The 22,626-nt window shown below is 41.1% G+C and overlaps 1 protein-coding gene across 35 annotated transcripts in view; it reads left to right on the plus strand.

Moving 5' to 3' along the window:
- The first annotated feature begins 1,077 nt into the window (after window positions 1-1,077).
- CAMK2D (calcium/calmodulin dependent protein kinase II delta) overlaps window positions 1,078-22,626 on the plus strand; it is a 159,724-nt gene continuing 138,175 nt past the window's right edge. For 16 of the 35 annotated variants that reach the window (XM_063336325.1, XM_063336339.1, XM_063336346.1 and 13 more), the window contains exons 1-2: window positions 1,417-1,843; window positions 2,642-2,736. In XM_063336325.1, the coding sequence (XP_063192395.1) occupies window positions 1,776-1,843; window positions 2,642-2,736 (163 nt within the window). In that variant the 5' untranslated portion in view covers window positions 1,417-1,775. Of the gene's footprint in view, window positions 1,223-1,413; window positions 1,844-2,641; window positions 2,737-22,626 lie in introns of those variants that run through there. The other 19 variants (XM_063336328.1, XM_063336321.1, XM_063336326.1 and 16 more) reach the window with 5 other exon arrangements.

The raw sequence follows: 22,626 nt of genomic DNA on the forward strand, positions 1-22,626 counted from the left end.
ATTGTCTATTTAGTTTGTGGAGAAATGCAACGGCCATTTACGGACTCGACAGAAAACGGCCTGAAAACCTGAGTAATCTTGGGTTTAGCTAAATACTCGCTTTACGACCGGATGGTCTATGACGAGAAACCCTAGTTTAGGGAAGAGCTGCTGGGTTTTTAACTCTTCCTACAGGACCATAGCTCTGGATTCTCATTCCGGAAACTCCGGAGTTTTAATCTAAAATAAAACCTTTGTAGATGTATTTTAGCTCATTGCTTATCTCCCCTACTTTAACTCGGCACTTCTCTTGCCACCGCTTAGTTTCTCAGAAAGGAATAAAAGCAAAACGGTGGCGATTTCCCCAAAGCGAAGCAAATCACCGTTGGCAAAGGCTAGGCCGGAAGCGAGAGTGAAGGTACGACGGCACTGGCGGCACGCGGGTCTTTAACAAGCTTTTTAAAGGAAAAAAAAAAAAATTCAAAATTGGGAAACGGTGAGTTTGGGGTTTGAAAATCCATACAGTTCCAACCCGTCGCATTTCTTTGTCTTACGCGATGAACTATTTTAGAGGAGGAAATCTTCTGGATAAACGGAATCTGAACACTTCTTCCACTTATCCCCCCCCAAATTCCGACACATAAATGCTTTACTTCCACAGCATTTTTAGTTTTTGCTCTCACAAGCGTTAAAACAATCCCAAGACCTTCCAAATTTAACCCATTTAGAGCAAAATGACCTGAATTTCGATGCAATTCAGACGGCCAGCTGACACTCCCCCCCCCCCCCCGCCCCTTTGTGCCCAGTTGCGCTCATCGATGACGCAATTACGCGCTATTTTAACCGGGAAAACCTTTTGGGGGGGGGCGAGGGCCAGGGCCAGGAGGGAGCGTGAGGGCAGGGGGCGGAGGCAGCCGCTCGCCGTCACCTTGTGTCGTCACAGCCGCGTTTTGGGGGACGTTGGGGGGCAGAAAAGGAGCCGGGGGGCTGCGGGCACACGGGGCGTCCCTCGGCACGACCTCCCCGTGACGTCGCCATCGCCCCCCCCGCCTCCGCCGGCGCACGCGCTGTGCCCCCCCCCCCCCCCCGTCCCCGTAGCACACACACACACACACCCCCCCCCCGCCCGCCGTGACGCCACAGTGCTGGGGCGGGGCCCGGCGGTTTATGACGTCAGGCGGTCTCCGGGGAACGGGGCGCAGGTGCATCCGTTTGCGAGGGGGCGCCAGCGCTGCCCGTCCCGGTGGGGAGCCCCGGCGGAGAGGGCGGGGGGGGGGGGGGGGTCCGGTCCTTTCCTTCTCCTCCTTCCTCCCTCCCTGGCTCCCGGTGGGTTCCCCCGTCCGTAGTGTGAGAGTCACCCCCCGCCTCCGCCCCACAGCGTTCCCCGACGGGGCGGGCGGGAGGGAGGGAGGGAGGGAGGTCGCTAGGGGGAGGCACGGCACCGGGAGACGGGGCTGAGGCGGCGGCGGCCCCCGGGGAGGAGCGGGAGCGGAAGGCGGAGGCAGCCCTTGGCCCCCCGCCCCGGTTTTGCTTTCCTTTTCGGTGCCGCCTCCCCCGGCGGGCTTGTGAGGGGGAGAGAGAGGGAGAGACACGGTTATTATTTATTGATCTGTCTCCCTCAAGGGCGGGGGAAGACCGGAGGAGGGCGCGGAGGCAGCCCCGTCACGGCAGGAGGAGGAGGAGAAGCCGGCGCGGAGCCTCGCCTCTCGCCTCGCCTCGCCTCGCCTCACAGCCCCGCCGCCCTCCGCCGCCTCGCCGTCCCTGGCCGCCGGAGGTACCGGCGGCCGCCCGCCCTCATGATGGCCTCAACCGCCACCTGCACCCGCTTCACCGACGAGTACCAGCTCTTCGAGGAGCTCGGGAAGTAAGGACGGAGCCCGCCGGAGCGCGGTTGGGGAGCCGGGGGTGGGAGGGGAAGGCGCGGTTGGTTGTTGAGGGCTCGGTGCCTGAGTCTTACCGGTGCTGGAAGCCCCGCTCCCACCGGCGGCGGGGTGGGGGCAGACGACGGCGCCATGTCTCCAGCCCCACACACCGGGGCGTTATGGGCGGGGGGGGGGGGGAGCGGGCTCCGCGCCCGCCTTTTCCTTCACCCCCGGGGTATGTACGGCCCCGGGGAGCTGCCCTCGGCCATATGGTTATTTATTATATTTTTTATTATTTTTTTTTTTTTTTCAGTCTGGCCGCTGGCAGTAGCGGGGGGAACTAGCCGTGAGGGGCCGTTGAGGGGGAGCTCGGTCGTGAGGGGGCCGTTGGGGCGTGGCGCCCCCTCGCGGCGGGGCGGGAGGCGGCGCGGGGCCGGGGCCCCCATCGCCATGTCGGTGGCCCGGTGTCCCCGCGGGGGTACACGCACACGCGGTGTCCCCGCGGGGTGTGTGGGGGGGGTGTGTGCGCCAGCGTGCCCTCCCTCCGCCCGGTAGCCGGCGGGGATGGGGTCGGCCATACGGCTTGTACCGGCGCTCCTGATCAGAGTTAGTCTTTTGGTGAATAAAATAAAATAGTGGCCGTCCCTCTGGGTGGGGGGGGGAATCCCTTTTTTTTTTTTTTTGGGGGGGGGGGGAATTCTGTCGGCATCACACCTCTGACAAAACCCCCCCCCCGTTAGAAGGCCGGTGATGGCAGCGTTTCGGTGGGGCTGACACTTTGTCCCCTTCTGGGTTTGCAGAGGGGCGTTCTCCGTGGTGAGGCGGTGTATGAAGATCACCACAGGACAGGAGTACGCGGCCAAAATCATCAACACCAAAAAGCTTTCGGCTAGGGGTGGGTATATTTTAACCTGGTGTGCATGGTACCTCCTCCCCGTTTTTCACATTCTTGTGGTAAGCGTTAAAGTAAATGATAAAAATAGCTAAATGATTTTTTTTATTATTATTATTTCCATCATTTTCGTTTTTTTAATTTATTTTATTATTTCCTTGGTGCTTTTTTTTTTCTTCCTATGTTAAATGTGTCATGGATTGGTTGCGTGGAGGTCTGAGGTTGCCGTAAGGCGTTTCAAGAAAAGGTGTACAAATGCTCAAAACAATTTAACACGATGCAGCCCCTTCCTTTTTGTGAATTGCATTTTGCAAGACGACTTTTTTTTTCGGGGGGGGGGGAAGGTTGGGAAATAATAAGTTTCCATCATACCTTTTATTTTAAATACTATAGCTTTAGTGAATTCTCTGTTGCCGTTATATTTAAACGTGAACATCAAGGCGTATCTGGCTGTGCATGCATGAGGAAAAAGTGTACTTCTACCTCATGCTAAACTTTGTTATGAGAAGAAAAAATCACGTTAAAGAAAATTATCGTTTTACGAACTAACCATTTGCGAAGTAAGTCATTCTCATTGAGTGAAGAGTGTTTTCCTGTCATAACCCAACCTTAATACCTGCTCTACAGCTTGTTTATACTTTTTGTGTGATTCGTATATTTTCTGGCTATTTTCGGTATCAGTGGATAGGTCTTTAGGATACATTTGAGGTAAATATACACATGCTGTGGGTTACTGTTGTCCAAAGCAAGCCTTAATGGCGATATGTCAATTGCTTGTTAAATCCAAGTCAGAGTGCCGCTGCTAGGATGTCGGGGATTACGGATTGTTCTCCGTTAACGTTATCTGTGTTTTGATATGAATTTCTGATGTGGTAAATAGCATGGAGGTGAATAAGCAAACAGTATGAGAGTGTAAACCTGTTTATGGCCTGGTTTGCTTGTGAAGCGAAGGAATCACTGCAGGTAAACAGCAGTTGGAATTAATTCATTAAATTTAAACAGAAAATATTACATATGACATTGTGGCATGTTCTGGTAGCCTGCTGCTCTCGGATAAAGGTCTTTCAACATCGTGTCAACGCTTTTATGTTCAGCTGATGAAAGTCGTGTGAAAATTTACTTCTTACCTTCTTGCTGAATTTTAGTCTCCATACTTTTGCTGCAAGATTTGCTTTTCTGTATCTTTCAAAAGGTACTTAAATTTAAAGTACACCTTTGTGGAGTTACGGATTTAAAGGGAGAGAGTTTGAGAAGACGATAATACTTGAGATAAAATATTTTCACAAGTTTGCTTAAAACAGATCTTCCTTTTTTCTTTTGGTAGCACCATAATGTGATCTGTTGAATTTTGATGCTTAAAATAAACCGCCACATTCTGTGTGATTTCATAAATCTTGCGTATCTTCCAATGTGAGAAGCTGTAGCAAGATCACCATCAGGTGACTTACATGGCATGGGTTGTATGTATGATGGGATAGATCTTTAAATGCTAGGCTAAATTAATAAAAATGTTGTATTCCTTAGAAGTCATCATTTGGAACATGCTATATTTCAAGCTTTAATTTTCGTATTTCTCTGACTGTTCATGCAGGGCCGAGTTGCTCCATTAATGAGTGGAACCATATTTGGGAGAATTTGGCTGGGATGATGGGATGAGGCAAGATTCACACAGAGTGTTTTATACAGGTTTAGCACATAAGCCCATAAAGGAAGGGGTTACACTTCAAAGCTGGACCGTGAAGTATCCTTTCTTATCAGAACACGTGTGATGCCATGTCCGTGAATGCAGGGAATGTGTTTCCATCTCTGTTTTCAGAGATCCTGGAGGGGTTTTTGAGGGTTTTTTGTTGGCTTGGTTGTTATTTTGTGGTGGTTGTTTTGGCTTTTAGCTTTTTGAAATCTACTAAACAGTTTTTTCAGAGCAAGCTTCTTGGAGAAATCTTCAGATTCTTATTAGGCAATTCTTTAATTGCAGAAAGGTGTGCTTTAATTGCACTTGTGGTGCAAAAACTAAACATTAAAGAGCCTCAAAGCGTGATACGTTCTCCTGGCTGATAATAGGTATACAGCTTATAACTAAGATACTGTTTTTCAAACCTAAATTGTACGTTTCATTCTGCTCACACCTGAACGCTTTATGATGAGGTGGCAGTTCACTCTTGTGTTTTGTACTTGAAATACCAATTATGATGTAAATTTAAAGGACTGTTTATTGAGTCAGCCTCATCTGTGCACAGATTTAAGGGGTTCTTGTCTTGTAAATGTGTATCCCTTGTCTTTTAAGCACAGCACTTTATTTGGGATGCCTTGCTTGCAAGATCGAAGAGGAGCAGTTTCAATATATAAGAAGGAGCAGTCAAGACTAAATAAAACTTCCTTAAGGTAGCTTTGAAATTAGAAGTCATTTAACTGGCTTCAGCCCAGTCGTAACAATACTTGTCTCCCCATCGTTCCTTCACCTCAGCCCTAAACGCTCTTGGAGGTTTATCTGAATCCTTACTTTAGTACCTCTAAACTGAGGAACTGATCTGATCACAGACTAACGCTGGTGAAGGTGTGTTCTCATCTCTTTCCTTGTCTAGTTACTGGGAAATTTCAAACTAATTGTATCTGTGCAGAGGCATGAGCTTTGGTTTTAATTTGGAAGGGCAAGGACCGTGTTGTGGGAGAAGTAACCTTTGTGCCTTTAAGTTGATGATCAGGTTTTTTTTTTTCTGCTATGCTCTCATTTACAAATGGCAGTCCGAAATGTAATAAAAACACTTAAAGATTATGATTTTAAGTATTTGACTTTATGTGGAAATTCCAATTCCATGTTTTTCTGATTTTAGTAATAGAAATAATAAATTCTTGCAATTTCAATCTCTTTTGGTGTAGCAAAAAAACTTCTGCTTATTTGAATAACACCTCTTCTCTTCTTAAAGTAGTCTTAAGCTGCTTTTAAAAGGTTCTGAGCTTTGACTTCACGTTTACTAAATGAGTTTAAGTATTAAATTGCTATTGAAAATCAACAGCTAGTTTTGCATCAATAAAATATGTTCCAGACAAGCTTGCCCAATTTGATTATGCTGCTGATTTTTGAAAAGGGAAAAAAATAGGTACATAACATAGATCTCTAAAATTAAGTGCAACAGTGAACAAGCATGCAGAAAACTAAGAATAAAGTAAAGAATGTATGTTTTCTGGTTCTGGGGTCTGTATTGTTTCATCTGATGAAGTTGTTGGGATTTTCTTATTACTCGGTCTCTGAAGTGTGCTGGTTTGGGCTTCTCTGTGTTGTTTTTCTTGAGTTGAAAGCAATGTAGATAAAAGTGAACTTCTGTGAGGTGACTTTACTTTTCCTTGTCTGTTCCAAATACCAAATAATTAAGAAATCATCTTTTTCTTTTTGTCATTATCTGTACATCTTTTATCTTTTCTTTTGAGAGTCTTGTGGCTTTGATCCAGATTGATTTCATATAAACAGATGCCATTTTCTTAACAGGTTTGGACGTCGTTTTCTGTTTTTTTAAAAAAAAAAAAAAAAGAATTAGACAAGTGTTTGCCTCTGTGATCATACTTGAAAAGATCAATTACTAATGTATTTTCATTGGGTGTTATTTTTGCCAGTGACTTTTTCTCTGTACTGGCCAAAATCACGGTGCCTTTGATGGCAATTTGATGGCATCTATGAGAGGAAGAGGATGTTCCAGTCCGTTTTCTTTTCTAGGGTGCTTTTGTAAATACTGCCTAGGCACACCTCTCCCAGCCCTTAGATTGCTGCAGCAGAAACACGAACCTGTGTTTACGAGCATACATATTATTAAGAGTAATGTAAGAATCAGCTGGAGGTTATTGCTTCTTTGTGGAAAAGCTCTCGTGAGCTTTCGGGGACCAGCCGTTCCATTAGCTTCAGTGAGCTTTTGAGTTTTAAGCCTTGAAGGCTTCACTGGGTATTTATCTTCCCTCTTAGCAGGAAATATCCCAAATCTTTATCAGCGTCTTACTATTCTTCAAGGAAAAGAGTGTCTCCTACGAGCTTGTGACTGCACAGCCAGAGGCGACTGGACTGATTGCTCTTCCCCGCAACAAGCTCTGATGGGTGAGGAGGCTGGGAACCCCACCCTTTTGGAACAACATTTCAGCGGCAGTATTGAGCAATCCTACTGTGGGAAGAGGTTTTTCTGTGTCTAAATCTGTCCAAGTGGAGCACCTCATGATCCTTGAAGCGATTTAAAATACATTAGGGAGATGAATGGAATGTGAAGCATACAGGGTGGCTGGCATTTTTCAGCGTAGTTTTTCATGATGCAGAGGTGAACATTTTTGTTGTGTCACTGAACCAGCATTTCATTTAGTCAGGTAGGCTCTGTCAGCCTCTGCCAGATGTTTTACAGGAAGGCAAGCTGTAATAAGGCTTCCTGCGTGCCATGGGAGGAGAAGATAATTCTTCCTAATCTAGCTGAAGATCTTAATCTCTGAAGCACACATTTACCTGTGCGAGTTTATTATAACACATGTATTTTAATGCTACTATCTGTTATTATGTACACCTTAAATTATTCCCATGCATAGAGTACTATCCTTGAGGACATTTGTTTGCCAGTGAAGCAGATATTGTCTTTGTGAGGACAAGAGTTAAGCTTGAGGCTTACCTATTTTCTTCATTATCTTTCTCCAGTCAGTTTCTCAGGTTAATTACCTGCCCAGAAGCAGTATGTTTGCCTTCCACCACGTGTTAAGAATGTTTTTAAAAATGTTTTTCTGTAGTATGGAAGAAGGCTGACCTGCGAACATGCGGTTGCCCTTTTTTACAATGTGTGCGCTCTTCCTGTCCTTCAGCTTAAGTCATGGCATGCTTTTCAGTTTGACATAGATGTTGCGATTTAACGTTGGATACGTTTGCATATTTATCTGCAAGTATTTGTTTCAATTGCAAATTACCATAATTAGCAGGCTGTTGGTGCTATCTGTTAAAATTGAGTCATTCAGAAAGCTCAGAGTAGTAGAGAGCACTCATGAGAGTGTTATTTAAAAAAAAATTTGAAAAATCAGATTTTTGGTTAGGTGTTCTGTTTTGAAGGTTTGGAGCTGTTGTTGTATTTTATTTTTAGTGAAAATCTGAAGAGCTTTCAAATACCATTGAGAATGGGGACTTTGAAACTCATTGTAATGAGTGTTGGTTGGTAGCAATTTATTCTAACGGATTAAACTAGATTTGAAATGAATTTTCCTGGCAGTTCATAGTTAAATTATCCATAGCAAATATGATACAATTTTGATGACGCCACTTCTGTTTTCCTTTGCAAAGGACTTATTTTCTCTCTCCATTGTGACTCTTGTTGCTCTTATGAAAGGAGATTCTCTGTGTAGTTTATATGTGGATGGGCCTTAAACAAATTACATCAGAACTTGAAGATACATGTATTCCTCTTGTTATCATTAAAGCTTGTTGCTGGTGTTCTTAGTGGGAGGTATGTACTAAAAAACTTAAAATTGTAGTGCGTATTTTAACATATTTCTACATGGAGGATGGAGGAAAAGGAATTCTAGTATACTCTGCTGCTGTTCTTGTCACGTGTTTCAGAAAAATGTCCTTGACGTGTAGCTTCGTAGTTCGAAGTGATACTCTGAACTGAAAGTTGGAGCTTGTGGAAGCGTAGCCGTTTATTTCAATGGACACATGCCCCAAATCTGGTATGTAAGATAACTCAGGGAAGGCATGGAGAATGAAAAAGTGGTTGGCAGCGTCTGTCATCTCAGTTTGACCAAGCTCAAGGGTGGGGGAAGTACAGAAGAGACATTTTTCTGTCCAAACTCCAAGGTTATTGAGCATGCCTAAAATTATGAAGCAGTTGAATGCATATGTCCCTCGGAAGCTTCTCATTGTGTTTCAGTGGTTTTGCTACTTTGGCCTGGGTCCCTTCTCTGCTTTCAGATCTCTGCCGCTGAAATGTTAACAACAAAGGGATTCTTGGGGACTTATTTGGCTACCCCTTTCCTGCCATTTTCTGTCAGAAGGTGCGAATTCTGGCACTAATGTGCGCTTTTAATTTGTGTGTTCACTTAACCGCAAATTAAAGACTTAACCGCACATCTGAACAGCTCTGCTTTCGGAATTGCTTCTGTTGGGAGAGAAGGGAGAACCAGACACAGGGGGAAATGCGAACTGAATACCTTTACTCGGCTTCCGTATCTGCGTTCTGGTACTGAAATATGGATGTGGTGGTCTCCTCCTGGTCTGAGACAAGTTGTGTTCCCTGCTAATGTTTTACTGCTTATGACCAAATCGTACTTCCAAATGAAAGCTTTTTGTTCAAATATGAAAACAAGGAAATAAGCACAATGGTAAACACTTAATCTTTATTGTAGCCGAAGTGGTAAACACTTAACCATTATTGTTTCTGCCTGATGTTCATAATGCTCTACATAGAAAACATTGTTTTATATATTTAAGTGGCTTGCATCTGTCCTCATTGACAGCGAGATAGAAATACGCTTGTTCCTGGAAGAACTGAGACAGAATATCTGAGGGTTAGTTCTGCACCTAATTTCAAAAAGCTCTCTTAGTCTTCAAATCGAACAAAAAAAAAAAAAAGTATTATAATCTGAAAGTCTTACCATATGTAGATATGTATTTGTCAAAATACTAAAAATTATTTATTCACTTTCTCTCGTTAGGGCTAGTGGTATGTGAAGTCATCTCTGCTTCTTTCATTTACACTTTTATGATTCCAAGGTTTGGGTTTTGGGGTTTGTTTTTGTTTGGATTTGGTTGTTGGTTTTTTTTGATGGTGAATGTTTTGACTATTGCTTGGAAGATAGGAGAAGGCTGCATTTTTTATTTATTTTTTTTTTAATTTAATGGGGAAGTGTCTGATCTGAGAGATTGAAATAAAAGTGAGCTAAATATTTTGCTTTACAAATGTAAATACTGCCAAAACAGTGCTTTTCATGCATCTGTCCTTCATTTGACCTCCGGAGAAATGTAGGCCAGGGTGTTTCATATGTCAGGGTCCAGCTTCCTCCTTCATATACATTTATTGCACATTTATCATATGCTTTGTAAGGATATTATGGGGATTTTTAAAAGATGATGTGAGAAATATAACTTCCTCTGTTCCTTGAAAAAGGTTAATAGAGATCAATCCCCTAATTTAAAGGCGGTAGTTCCTCTTGTTTAATTCCTTAATAAAAATAATTGTGCCTTGAATTTGAAGGAACATCTGCTATGTTTTGGAGAGGCACAGAAATCCAATCTGTCTGTTTTTTCCTTGTGTGTGTTGAGCTCTGTGTGTATCTCTGTGTGCATGTTTGTACAAACTCCTCCTCTGTTTAATCCTTGTATTATGAGAAATGTCTTGTGTGTGGTATCAGAGGGAACGGAGAACTTGTGTGCGACATGGTTTTAGTATTTTCTTCTGGGGGGCCAGTTGTGCTGTTATCCAGGGTCATTTTCTGGATTGTTGTCAGCTTGTTCTGAAATGTGTATTGAGTTTCAGCTGTTTGAATTAGAAAACTCGTTTTAAAGCTTTGCAGCCCTGTTAATGGCTACTGCATCTGATTGGAAGCTGCTGGATATATTCTGCTGAACTGAGAGGTTACTTAATTTCTCTTGAATCTGTTGCTTCTATAGGTGCCGCTGGGTAGGAGCACTAGCTATAGCCAAGAGTAATATACTCATGAGCCGGGGAAGGGGAACTTATGCAAATTTGCAAATATATCTTATCCCTGATTAAGCTTTTATTCTAATCCAGGGCTTCTTTAGTGGAAATTGAGAAGCATAAGTTGTGCTACAGCATATATTTATTTTTTGTAATTAGGTTTTTTTAATCTAGAGAATGATAGTTAATGTGCTGAGCAAGCTATTACAGCTAAGTGTACGAACTGTTGGTTTAGGTTGGTTGTATTTGGTAGAAAGGAGCTTTGCCTACCTGGTGATTTGAGGTGGCTTCCATTACGTGAATTCCTGACCTTTTGTAAGCAGCAAGTATCTCACAGGAAGCTTGGAGGTGCAGGCTTAATTTAAAAGACAACCCCCAAACCTCTCAAAAAGTAACGAAGTAGACTTTACTTAATAATGGAAGCGTGATGCTGTGGATGTTTGCTGGTCAAGATGAAACTTTTTTTTTTATTTGTTCTTACCATTAACCAAGACTTTCTACATTGCTGCAACAAGCTAACATCCTGGTGATGCTTTCCAAGAGCACTGTCTGGCATCCATGAAAACAGAATTAATTTATGCTTTGGCAGTCACTTTCACCTTGAATGTAGAGCACGCTTGTGGAAAAAGCTCACGCCTGGTCGTGGAGTTTCTTTTGCTCAGTTCCAGCCAAATCAGTCAATTGGGTTGTCAGTTGGACAGCCTCTCCCCCCATCCGAGCTGTGCCGTGTACTTCTGCATCAGTGGAAAGCACTACTGTGGCTACATTCCACTGGATGTAGAATTTAACCTCTGACTAAAGATGGGTTTGGGTAATTATGCGCAGAATGAAAAACTTCAGAAGCGGAACGTTTGCTGGATTGAGTATGTGCATGAATTTTGACAGAGGTAAAGTATATTGAAGACTACATCAAACCCGGATGGTGCAGTTAGTTCAGGGTTGTTGTGTGTCTAGTCTGCAGGCAGTCCACAGCCCTTCAGAGCAACTCGTCCAACCCTCTGGCCCCCAGCTGGCAGCTCTCCTTACCTGGGAAACTGTTAATTGATTTGTACAGCATTATGGACAATGCACTGGGTCACGTGGCAGAAAGCTATCTTCCACTCGCCCTCCTTTCCCTGCGTTACAATGAACGGTGTACCTTGACAAACCTCCGTGTCAGTGGAAAAGATAACGCACCTCTGCTGTAAAGTTTCATCATCTCAGCACGTGAGAGGAAGAGAAAAATAAACTTACAGCCTTGAAGCCCGTATTCGTGGCAAGCAATCTATTGCATGTGTTTTCAGAACTTTGTTCCTGATTTAATTATAGTCAGGAACTGCTTACTTGTAAATTTTCCGCACTGTGAATGCAAGTGTTGCAGCAACAGTCACGTTGCATATTCATGTTGCTGCATGAACAGATGGGGTTCCTACATAATATCCATATTTGACAATCTGATGGGATTTGCCAAGCCTAAGCTTTCATTTAAATTTTAACCTCTTGGAGAGATAGGTTTGTGATTTAATCAGTCAAGGGAAGCCTTGAAGTTACTTGTGTTGCGTAGCAGATTTCAAGCTAGCACTTGGGTATGGTTTTGGTTTGGGAGACTTCTTGTAGGAATGGTTTTAACGGGCTATTGCTCATTAGAATAAATAGTCATCAAAATGAAAGGTTTCTCGTGAAACCTTATTAATTTAGCTGATTTTATTCATACCCTGCAGTAAGTGAAGATGTGTTGTATGTGCAGTTAAAACATCGTGTAACATGGACAGAGTTCAGTTGCTGTGGTAGTTGCAGGGAGGATTTTGTACTGTAGGGCAGATGACCTTCAGTTTCCCTTGGGGCAGGTTATTAAAACTCGCTTTATGACTTGTTTTCCACCTTTTTTATAGAAAGATTTCAGAAATGTTAAGTGTCTCCAAGACGCAAGTAACTTTCAGTACAGAAAGCAACCTTCAAAAACTACATTTTTTGGTTATTTATGAAGCGCTATAGCTATGAAAATATAAAGCTCACCTTGGTGCTTTTTATACTGTGTATACTGCTTTTAAAATTAAAAGAAAGAAACTCGGGTGTAAGGTGGATTGCTTGGTGTTTGCTTGCTTTAGGCAGCATGGACAGCTATGAAATTGTGGTTAGGATTGCATTGTTATATGCTCATGGGACTAAATGCCTTGTTGTTCACGGCATAAAAAAAAAAAACCTTTTTTTCAGGGCTTGTTAGTATCACCACCCCAAAAGGCATGGACGGGAAGGGTTTCCATCAAATTTCTGCATCTTTCCGTGGTGCTTTTGCTGCTATTCCTAATTTATACTTAGTAAATTTTAGCATGTTGAAAACATTTCTAGTCACTCACTCTTTTCAGTGAAAGCCTCCCAGTAGTCTTTTAATACTGGAGAAGCGTATAATTTTTAAGATGATGTGTACTGGTGTTGGATGGAAGAGCTTCCAAAACACAGTGTGCCTCTTCTTTTTATGCCTATAGCACTATATGATCTTTCATAGCTGTTACATTTTGGGGGAAAGGAAGTAAAAAAAGGCTGCTGGTGTAGCATTCTCTGTGTGTGTTTGTGTGTGCGCGTGCGCAGAAAAAGATTCAGCAGAGCTTGTGTGTACCCAGCCAGCTTGTTTGCCGTACGAAAATGTTTTGTGCTAAAAGACCTATTAACTAAAGTAATTTTACTTGTAATGAGAGCAAGAATTGGCATCTTTAAATTTCTATTTGTGGTTAACATGATTTATCTATCTAAATTAAGTAATAAATTGCTTTCAATGCCATGTTAATCAAAACATGCTTACTAATGAGATTAATTTTACCAGAGTAGAAGTTCCCTGTGTGTGGTCCATCCCTCCTCCTAGGAGATGGGTGTTAATATTACAGGTGTTTTGGGGACCAGATGGACGACTCGGCTAGCCTTGCACGCTAACGGTGGTAAGCTCAGCATAACTCAGAGATGGCTTTAGGAAACCTGAAGTAAGCGGACAAGGACTCACGAATTAGATGCGTTTCAAATCTATAATAGGTGGATATTTTTTATTCTCAAAATCATGAGGTTTAACATTGCATCAGCATTTTTCGAAATAGTTTTATTTTGGTCATAGAACATTCTTGCAGCTGTATAAATCTCACAAAATTGTTAGATCTCAACAAAGTTCATGCTCCTTAAAGTACCCAATATTTGAAAAAAAACACCTCCTTTGCCTGTTAAATAGGATCGATTGCCCTCCTTCCCCTTTAAATAGGGTTGATTCCCCTCTGTCCCCAACTGTCTTCTTGCTTAGATAGTTTTCAGTGGTAGGAATGGTCATTTACCAATGCTCAAAATGAAATTTAACTAAGGTTGGTTGGTTTGTTTGTTCAGTGGTCTGTTCTTGGTTTTCCTGTTTCATGTAACAGGTTCAGCCTGGCTAAAACTGATACCTTCCACTTTCAGATCCCATTTATCCACTGTCAGACTTCTTCTACAGGATGAGAGGACATCTGGGCATCTGTCACCTGGGGTTGGCCTTAGGTGAAAAAATGGGAAATTAAGTGCATCCAAGGTGAAGCTGAGTACTTCAACAAGAGTAAACAATCTCATTCAGTACTCCAGCTCTACTTTAAAATCAACTGGGGAAGCGAGAGGCTTAGGTCTTTTTGTTTACTGAAGATAATTTTGTACTGCACTCTTTTACTGCACTGATTGACAGCCCAAATTTATTCATGGACAGTGTTTGTGCCTAGGTTGTCCTTCAGTGAGTTCGTCATCTTTCAACAGTGGATTTATCAAGAACGATCTTATTTCCAGTATTTATTTTTTTTAACAGCTATCTTCCTTTAGCTTCCTTGTATATGATACTGTCTGTTATGATGGCTATTCTTACCTATGCTCTAACCTAATTTGTGTGTGTAGAGATATGTAGAGATATATAGATAGATAGATACCCCTCTCTCTCTCTCTCTCTCTCTATATATATATATATATATGTATGTGGATGTTTATAATGGGGGATTGCAATTGACTGGGATTAAAAAAAAAAATAATCAGGTGAGGTCTTATGAGTGGCATTACTAATCACCTTTGTCTGCATGGGAGGATCTTGTCTGGCAAATTCCAGTGTTTATTTACAGTTTAATTTGACTGATTCTGAGACCAATACAGGAGGAACTTCTTTAATGATTTCCCTTCAGCGTTCCCTTTCATCACTACAGTTCTTGTCACCCCTTTTACCAGTTGCCTTCCAATTTTGAAGCTAGTTTGGTGATCTCCATTTTTACTAACCCCCAAATGTCTCATTTTCTTTGTTTCTGCGTCTTAAACAATGGAGCCTTGCAGGAGGCATTGATCCCTGCTTAGAAGAACTCCGCAGAGTAATGTTTTAGAGGACTTACTGTGCCCAACCAGTAACTGATATACAAAGATGTAGGTAGATGCTTTTTTCCTTTTTTTTTTTTTTTTTGGTACAGTTTCTCAAGATGGTGCATGTTTGAGACCTAAGTCAAAACCCAGTTCTTCCCATCAAAAGGCGTGTTATTCAGTTTCTGGCATCATAGCTTTCTGCAGCCTGCCATTAATCTCACCTCTGTGCAAGGTCGAGTGGGAACCGCTGTGAAAATAGCTCCATGAAATGAAGCTAAATTAAGAACAGTTTCTGTGGAGTGTTGACTTTTGTTTCTGCAACCCCAGATGCGCATCTATTCAGGAAAATGGCTAAAGAAAATGAAAACCGTGCAAATGTACTTACAGCAGCTTAGTTCATTGTTCAAAGAAAAGTTGTATTGATTCACACACTAAATAAAGGGAAACACTTTCAAAATGCTGCTAATTGTTGTTAATGGGTTTAGTCGATAAAATAATAGTGCGTAAAAATAAAAAAAAAAACAAACACAAAACAACAAAAAACCAAACCAAGTAAAACCAAAACAAAATGCCAAAAAAACCAAAACCAAACCCCTGCAAAAATCAGTTGAAACACTTAAAAAAAAATCAACAGTAGTTGTGTATTTAGCAATACAGATAAATGTGAGAACTCACTGAATTTTGCTAACAAGCGTAAGCAATCATGAGATCAGTACCTGGCTTTGCATCTGCCATGTGTTCCTTCCTACACAAAAAATAGTCAATTTATTAAAAACTATATGAAACGGGTTGTCAATAAAAATATTTATTAGTAATAAACCGGAAAACTTCACATAAAGCCACATGCTGGTCAGCATAACCTTTTTTTTAAAAAAAAAAAAAAGTAATGTTTTATAAATATGGGAGGTACGTATTTAAATGAATGGCATATTAAGCTTCCTTCTTCTTGTAAATATTTACGTTGATTGATTTAACTTTCTAAAGTAGAATTGTGTCCCTTGATGTGGGTTTTGTTACTGAATAAATCTTCTGAAGGATCAATCAAAAACTGATGCTAGACAGATTAAAAACCGAAACACCAAACAAAACTCCTGTTGTTTTTAGTAAAGCGTTTTGATAATTTATGGGGATTCTCCCTGTCCTGAATTGTCTTCATTTAGAAGGAGGAAGGGAAGGAGATCTCTCAAAGACAATACTGCTCTCTTTAAGGACTTTTTACAAGCTGCAAGACATAGCTCTACAGAAAGGGAGGAGTGGGGGGCGCAGATAATAGCTTGTTTCCAGTCTTGACATAAAAACAAGAGGTATGAAAAAAGTCTATGGTAATTCAGAATTAGCGCTGGCTCCTTTAGTAAATAACAAAATTCTACAATCATACCAAGTTAATACTAATATTAACAGACTTCAGCAGCAAAAGTCAATGGAATCAGATGCGTATTCTTTACATCTCTTAAATATTGAGCAGACCATGCAAATTCTGTATAGAAGATAGGATTAGGGGCATGTGATGAGAGCTATATACCATTCCTCTCAAAAATCTTAGTAATGTGTCAAAGCTCAGATACCTGAAGTTGACCCACCTGAATCTGTATTTCCTAGCACAGTTAATGAATAATCTCAGCTATGATGGGAAAAAAAACCTCTTTTATATTACATAAATGCATTTTCAGTGTGAGATTGACATACATAACACCTGAATTACTCAAAGTGGCTCCAAAATAAGAGGTAAAAACCCCAACAATTTTCTTACTAAGCAGACAGCGTCAGCTCCTTTGAGAACTTCACTAATTTTACCCAGGTGGTTTCACGATATGTAGCTATATAAAATTATCTGTGTGAATATGGGGTATTTGCAGACTGAATTTGCTTCTGGCCTTGCATGCTGGGATGCACGGAATGCGAGTCCTATGTCTTTGAAGGATCCCCCCCTCAATGTTCTTAACATAGCGAATATTTCTTTGCCAAAAAAAGAGCGTGTGAAGGAACTGTCAAAGAAACCGTGCCTGTAGACTTGGTGTGAGAACCTCCGTAGATGATGTTGAAGCTGATGCGCTTTATGTTGCACCTGTGGCAGACTTAACTGCCTGCAGTCAGGAAATTCCCTGGCGGGCAATCATTTTCAAGTGCTGTAACCTGAGCGTGTTTAGTCTGGTACCTATATCCTTAGGACCTTCAGGTGGGATAACAGAAGGGTGGGGATGGTTTCAGAATCTTGTGATACTCCTCTGTCCTTCCTGTGCCCACTTACTCTGCTTATTTTGTTAAGGTATGATATTTCATGCTGCTGGTTTGAGAAATGTTGTTCTCAAGCCTGATGCTTGAGAAGGTTTATAAAATAGGCCTCTGAGTTTTGGGGGGTTTTTTGGTGGGTTTTGTGTTTAGTTTTTTTTTTTTGGATTGAAGTTGTTGCATCCCATCTCTATGAGATGGGGCCCTTATAACCTCATTACGAGATAATCTGATTATTTTAAATGCTGTCTTTTTCATGTTGTTCTTTAGCTTGAAACGTGCTTGTTTTCTTTTACCGTGTTATGTGAATAGTCAATGGAACAAAGGTTCTTGCAGTTAAAATGCTAGAAAATCCTCTTTTAAAGTGCGTGCTTATTTGACTTGAATGTGCTTTGGTTTTGGATATATTTCAATTTGGGTGTACATTTTGACCAAAATAACTTCATGTACGGCATTTAAGCACCTTAAATGTGCAGTTAGTGCCACTGCAAACTGTGCTCTTACACCACAGCTCTTCTTGAAACCACAGATGTGTTTCTCAGCTTAGATTTGCTCTGGTTTTATTTCGCGCTCTTACTCTTTGAACTTGAGTCTGCTCCACTACTGCAAATATACCCTTAGCATGTGGTCGCGTTTTCTGAAGGTTGCTTTTCTTTCATGGTAACTTCCCTAGCAGAAATGTATGCTGCTTTAGTTTTAGTTCAGCTTTTCCAAATTTCAGTTTTAACCTGTCTGTATTTATGTAAAAATAACGTGTGGTGCCGGGAGCTCTTCTGTTTATCTTGTGTGAGTATGGACTACCTGCCAGATAGAGGAGTAAAGGAAGCATTGGCATAGATAATAGTCACCAAGAGAGAAAACTTCATCATTATTTTAAAGGATTAAAAATCTGGAGGGGAAAAAGGCTGGTTATCTTACCTGGAAAGTGTGATGTTCGTTTAAGCTGTTTTTTCTTGGTAGTTTTGCCTGTGCAAGAAGTGAAAATACTGTCCTGGCATCCCGTTATTCTAGCTTACGAGCTACAGAAAAATGCATTAAGAAAAAATGTCTGCTGATAATAGAGTATTCAGTAGTAAACTATTAAAGGTTTATCTTGAATGACTTCACATCAAAAGATAAAGCAGAACAAGACTTTGCAATATAGATAACTTTTAATTGCATATTAACACTGATACCTTTACCTTATTAGTGTGGGAAGATTCTTCATATTTTCATGAAACAGCTCGATAAAATGGTCCGCCACTACTTCAGCCTGATTCTCATTAAATAAATTGACATTCTGTGGTGGATTGTTGAGTGACAAGCATTGCAAATGCACTCGAAGTTTTCCTTAATGACTAAGCTTTCTTGCCTAATATAAAAATGAAAGTCTGCGCAGGAGTGAGCGATGTTGTCAAACCTGTCATCGAGTTCTCAGAGTTGGTTTGAGTACTTGTAATGTTCTTCCTTTAATTGACTTGGAAATTTGCAAAGGTTGATTATAAAAGGGGAAAAGCAATTTTTAAAGATGGTGGGAAAAAACTTAGCTTCCTAGTTAACTCTGCAAAGTTTTATTGCCTGCTTTATAGCATTTGGTTGGAACATCAATTCGTCAGGTTTCTTATCTTTTTTTGGGTAGGACCAAATTGAAGAATGTACAGTCCTTTGAGAGCGTTCGGACGTTGAACTGAAAAAAAGAGATTAAAAATAAATCCTCTATTCATTTGTTTGCTGTCAGTCTGTTGTCATTACCTGTGTGTCACTGGTTTTCTTACTGACAACAAAAGGAAGGAAAAACAAAAACCACCCCACTAATAGAGGAGTCTAAAATGGAAACTTTTAATGCTTTGACAAATGGCAAATCGCAATCACTGTGGGAGTTTGGTGACAACAAGTTGAACATTTCAAGTATTTCAGAAACTGTAGTTTTCTTGAAATCTTAATCTATCTCTACTGCAGGGGTGATAGCTAGAAAGCTGAAGCCCGCAACAGCTTAGTAAGAACTTCTTTTAATGTCCTAATAATCATCCGTGGCAAAAACCTGTGAAGTTTTGGGAGCCCAGCAAGGTGGGGCTCTGGGAAGAATCCGTGATGAACTCTCCTTTGTCTGATCTTTGCATTCCATGCTCCAGCGTAATCCCCTGTGTCTGTCAGAGCCGAAGGGCAGGGCAGCGGAATCGGTGCCTGTGATAACGGCTTTTTGCTGCGTTTCTCACCAGCGTGGTGGCCAGCACTCGGTGCTGCGTTTCTGGTGTACGCGTGTGGTGGGCTGCGTTTGATGGAATCACGATGATACATGATTCCTCCTCTGAACTGCGTTTTTCTGATTCATTGTCTCAGCAGAATTAACTTTAAGGAATAACTTGTGAAACTGTTGGATGTATACAATTGCACAGTGCCAAGGCCAGATGGGGAGGCAATGCTATTAAAATGGCAGATGGCTGTCTTGTACCCTCTGCCAAAGAAAAAGACCGAGTATTTTGTTTAACTTCTGATTTCTGATGTTTCTTTTAGGAAATAGTGTATTATATTTTTCCCTCTTGTGTACTTCTCCAATGATTCCCCTTGATGTTCAAGAACTAAACCAGGAACCAGATAATTGCCTTTGGGAAGACTATAAAAACTCACAATACGGAGGGCTGATTTCAGAATTGTCTTTTGTCTTTTAAAAAGATGAGCAACTGATTGAAATGGGTTAGTAATTCTGTGTATGTGTTCGTAACACTGCATCCTGTGTCAAACCAAGTGTAGGATTGCGAGGATGATCCCTTCACCAGCTTCGGCTGAATCCAAGGAGAGTGTAAATCGGTCAGGATGTGGATCAAATCTGTACTGTAATGCTGACAGGTGACTGTAAAATCGTCGTTTCCATTCGTACATTTCTCAGATTTACAATGACATTACACACAAGTGACCACTGGAAGTAGGCTGTCAGTGTTTTATCCCCATTAACACCGGAGCCGATAAGAAAATGGCAGGGTATGTCACAAACATTTTATGTATGTATAGCGTTGCTGCTGCTCACCCAGGTGATGCTGAGCCAAATAAAGATCTCTGTAACTGTTCTGATTGCGAGAGAGTATTTGATGATTCTAGTAAATGGACTCTGGAAAGAATTTTCAGATGGTGTGTTTAAAACTCCCCTTTCATTCTACTTTACTCCCAGTGCTAAGGACTGTTTGTCTTGCTGCTCCTTCTCCAGGGAATATTGGGGGTAATTGTGCCAAGTGACGCTTTTCCACCAAAATCTGGCCTATATCCAGCCAGTCGTTCTTAGACCACAGAAATTAAAATAACACCTTCAACTTCTTGAACTGCACTAGGTTTTAGATTTTTGAAATATTTGCCACCAAGCTGTTTGATTCATGATTTGCATAGAGTTTTCCAAGGAGGAACTTTAATTTTTGAAATGAAGAACCGGAGCTAGTATCTTCCCACCGCTAGAATACCAGAAATACAGAAATCTTCTGTGTTATATGGGATAGTCGGTCGTAGCTTAGAAAGAATGACTACAAGAAAGATATATACGCTGTCATTTTACCAAAGACTTTGGTGGTAGTGTTTTAGTGTTAGTGAAATTTGATACCACATAATGTTAAGAATCGAATCGGAAGGTGGTGAAATGGTGTTATTTAGGAAACTGTAGATCCTAGTTCAGCATGATAACTAATCCTGTATCTTGAAGCCTGCAAATAATCCATGGGACTAAATGTACCTTAAGTCTGCTTACATTTACATACTGCGCTAAATCATAATTTCAAATCCATTTCAAACCCAGAATAGTGATCGTCTTGTTTTGCTCTGTAATTCCACAGTTCAAACAAAAACAAATGTGTATTTTTATTACAGGTAATTAGTGTACGTGATGGATTTGGCAGATAATGCTAGTTGGTAGTTTGAGTAATTTGAAACGTGACGTTATATTATCTCTATAACACATGGGACAATTACCAGGGTAATTTACACTTGATGGATATTATGTATGTTTACTATAAAAATCAAGAGGCAAAGAAAGCTAGCGTGCAATTTATTAATGACACAACTGAGCAGTTTATTAATGATAGAACTGAGCATCTCTACTATTTTTTCTTATACGTAATAATACTGAAAATCTTATTAGAACGTGGCCATTACCTAAAAAGCCACGTGGCAAGTTTGCTATTGAGGGGAAGGAAAAGAAATGAGATTTCTGTCCTTGGATCTTAACTGATGTTAGTTGTCCTTTCCGTGTGCTCTTGTGTGAACTTTCTGTGCAAGCTGTAAACTGATTACTGGTTTGATTAAATCATTTTCCTGTTAAGCTTTTATGTCTCTTTCTTGCCCCTCCTTTTGGGACGTAGAGGGGGGGAAATTCTTTTCAGGTAGCACTGGGAAGCAGAGATAGATATTTTTTTAATGATAGTGTAATGTTTAACAGAATAACAAGCAAGATATGCATATTTGGAACCTTGCTGGTACCCTACTTCAGTGGCAGCCTCTGCAGTTTCAGGTGTAATCATGTTAAGGGTCTTCTACAGTGATATGATGCGTAATATTTTCCCTTGCTGCTCATATGGCACAAACATGACAGCCCCTATAAGCTTCACTTACAAACACTATTATATAAAATCCATCAAAAATTTGAAAAGGCTGAGGTGTAGTACCAGAATGTCTTGTTCTGGATTAGCATCTCTGAGTTTTGACAACACACAGAAGGGAAATGCAGGCTCCTATTTTACTCTTAAGATGTTTCAAAACCAAGTGATTAAAAAGTATTTTTATCTTCAGCAACGAACTACATTCTGATGTCCGTGTAATATGGCATTAACCCGTGTTACTTCTTGGTCTTCATGCCATATGCCATAAAAAAACATTCTTCAAATGCAATAATTTTTATGCCGTTAGTTGACTAAAAATAGCATAGAGCACCATTCAGCATTTGAAGAGGATGAAATGCTTTGATCGAGATTAAAAACCAAAAAACTGATGTTGAAGATATTAAGTATTTTATGAATGGGGGGGAAGGGTAATGGTGATGAAAGGTGAAAGGCTGTTTTGCTTCTTGTACTAATTTTGTTAAGTTTTGGCACGCTGTATGTAAAAGGACTGTTTGATCATGTGACCATAAACCATCTTGCTTTAAACAATATTATTTTTGACATAATTTTTCTTGAGAGTCGGGAAATAATGGGCAGCTTAAGTGCGGCAAAATACTCGTTTGAGAAGCGAGCCGTGCTTCTGCCTGGGATGATGTCTTCTTGTGTGCAGTGAGATTTGTCAGTGACGCAATTACCGTGAGGGAAGGAGGTGTCGTGCAGTGGAGATTACCAAATTGACCTCCTCTTAATGAGAGCCTGACATAGGATGCTTGCCATGGTTCCTAGCTTTCAGATCTACTGCTACAGAGGTGCCGCGTGTTTTCCGTGAAATACGCGTCTTGCAATGCTTGTTCACCTTTCTCGATGTCTTTGTGTGCTCCTGAAAGGGATTATCTCTGTCTGATAAGCTCCTTAGTTGCTCTGCACAGGCCTCTTCCTTCACAACTATTCCCTCACGATATTTATAGGTACAGCATTAGCAACGTATGCCTTCTTAAAGGGCTGAAATGGATATTTGTATAGGCTTTTACAGGCTTATTTGTCTGGTAAGGAAATTGAACTATTGGGTGTCTTAAATTTTGCAAGATGATCCTACGGGATGTTTGTTTCTTGTAAGCAATAGCCCTGCTGGGTTTTTTTTGCAC

The sequence above is a fragment of the Chroicocephalus ridibundus genome, chromosome 5 (assembly GCF_963924245.1).
Source record: "Chroicocephalus ridibundus chromosome 5, bChrRid1.1, whole genome shotgun sequence".
NCBI lineage: Eukaryota > Metazoa > Chordata > Aves > Charadriiformes > Laridae > Chroicocephalus > Chroicocephalus ridibundus.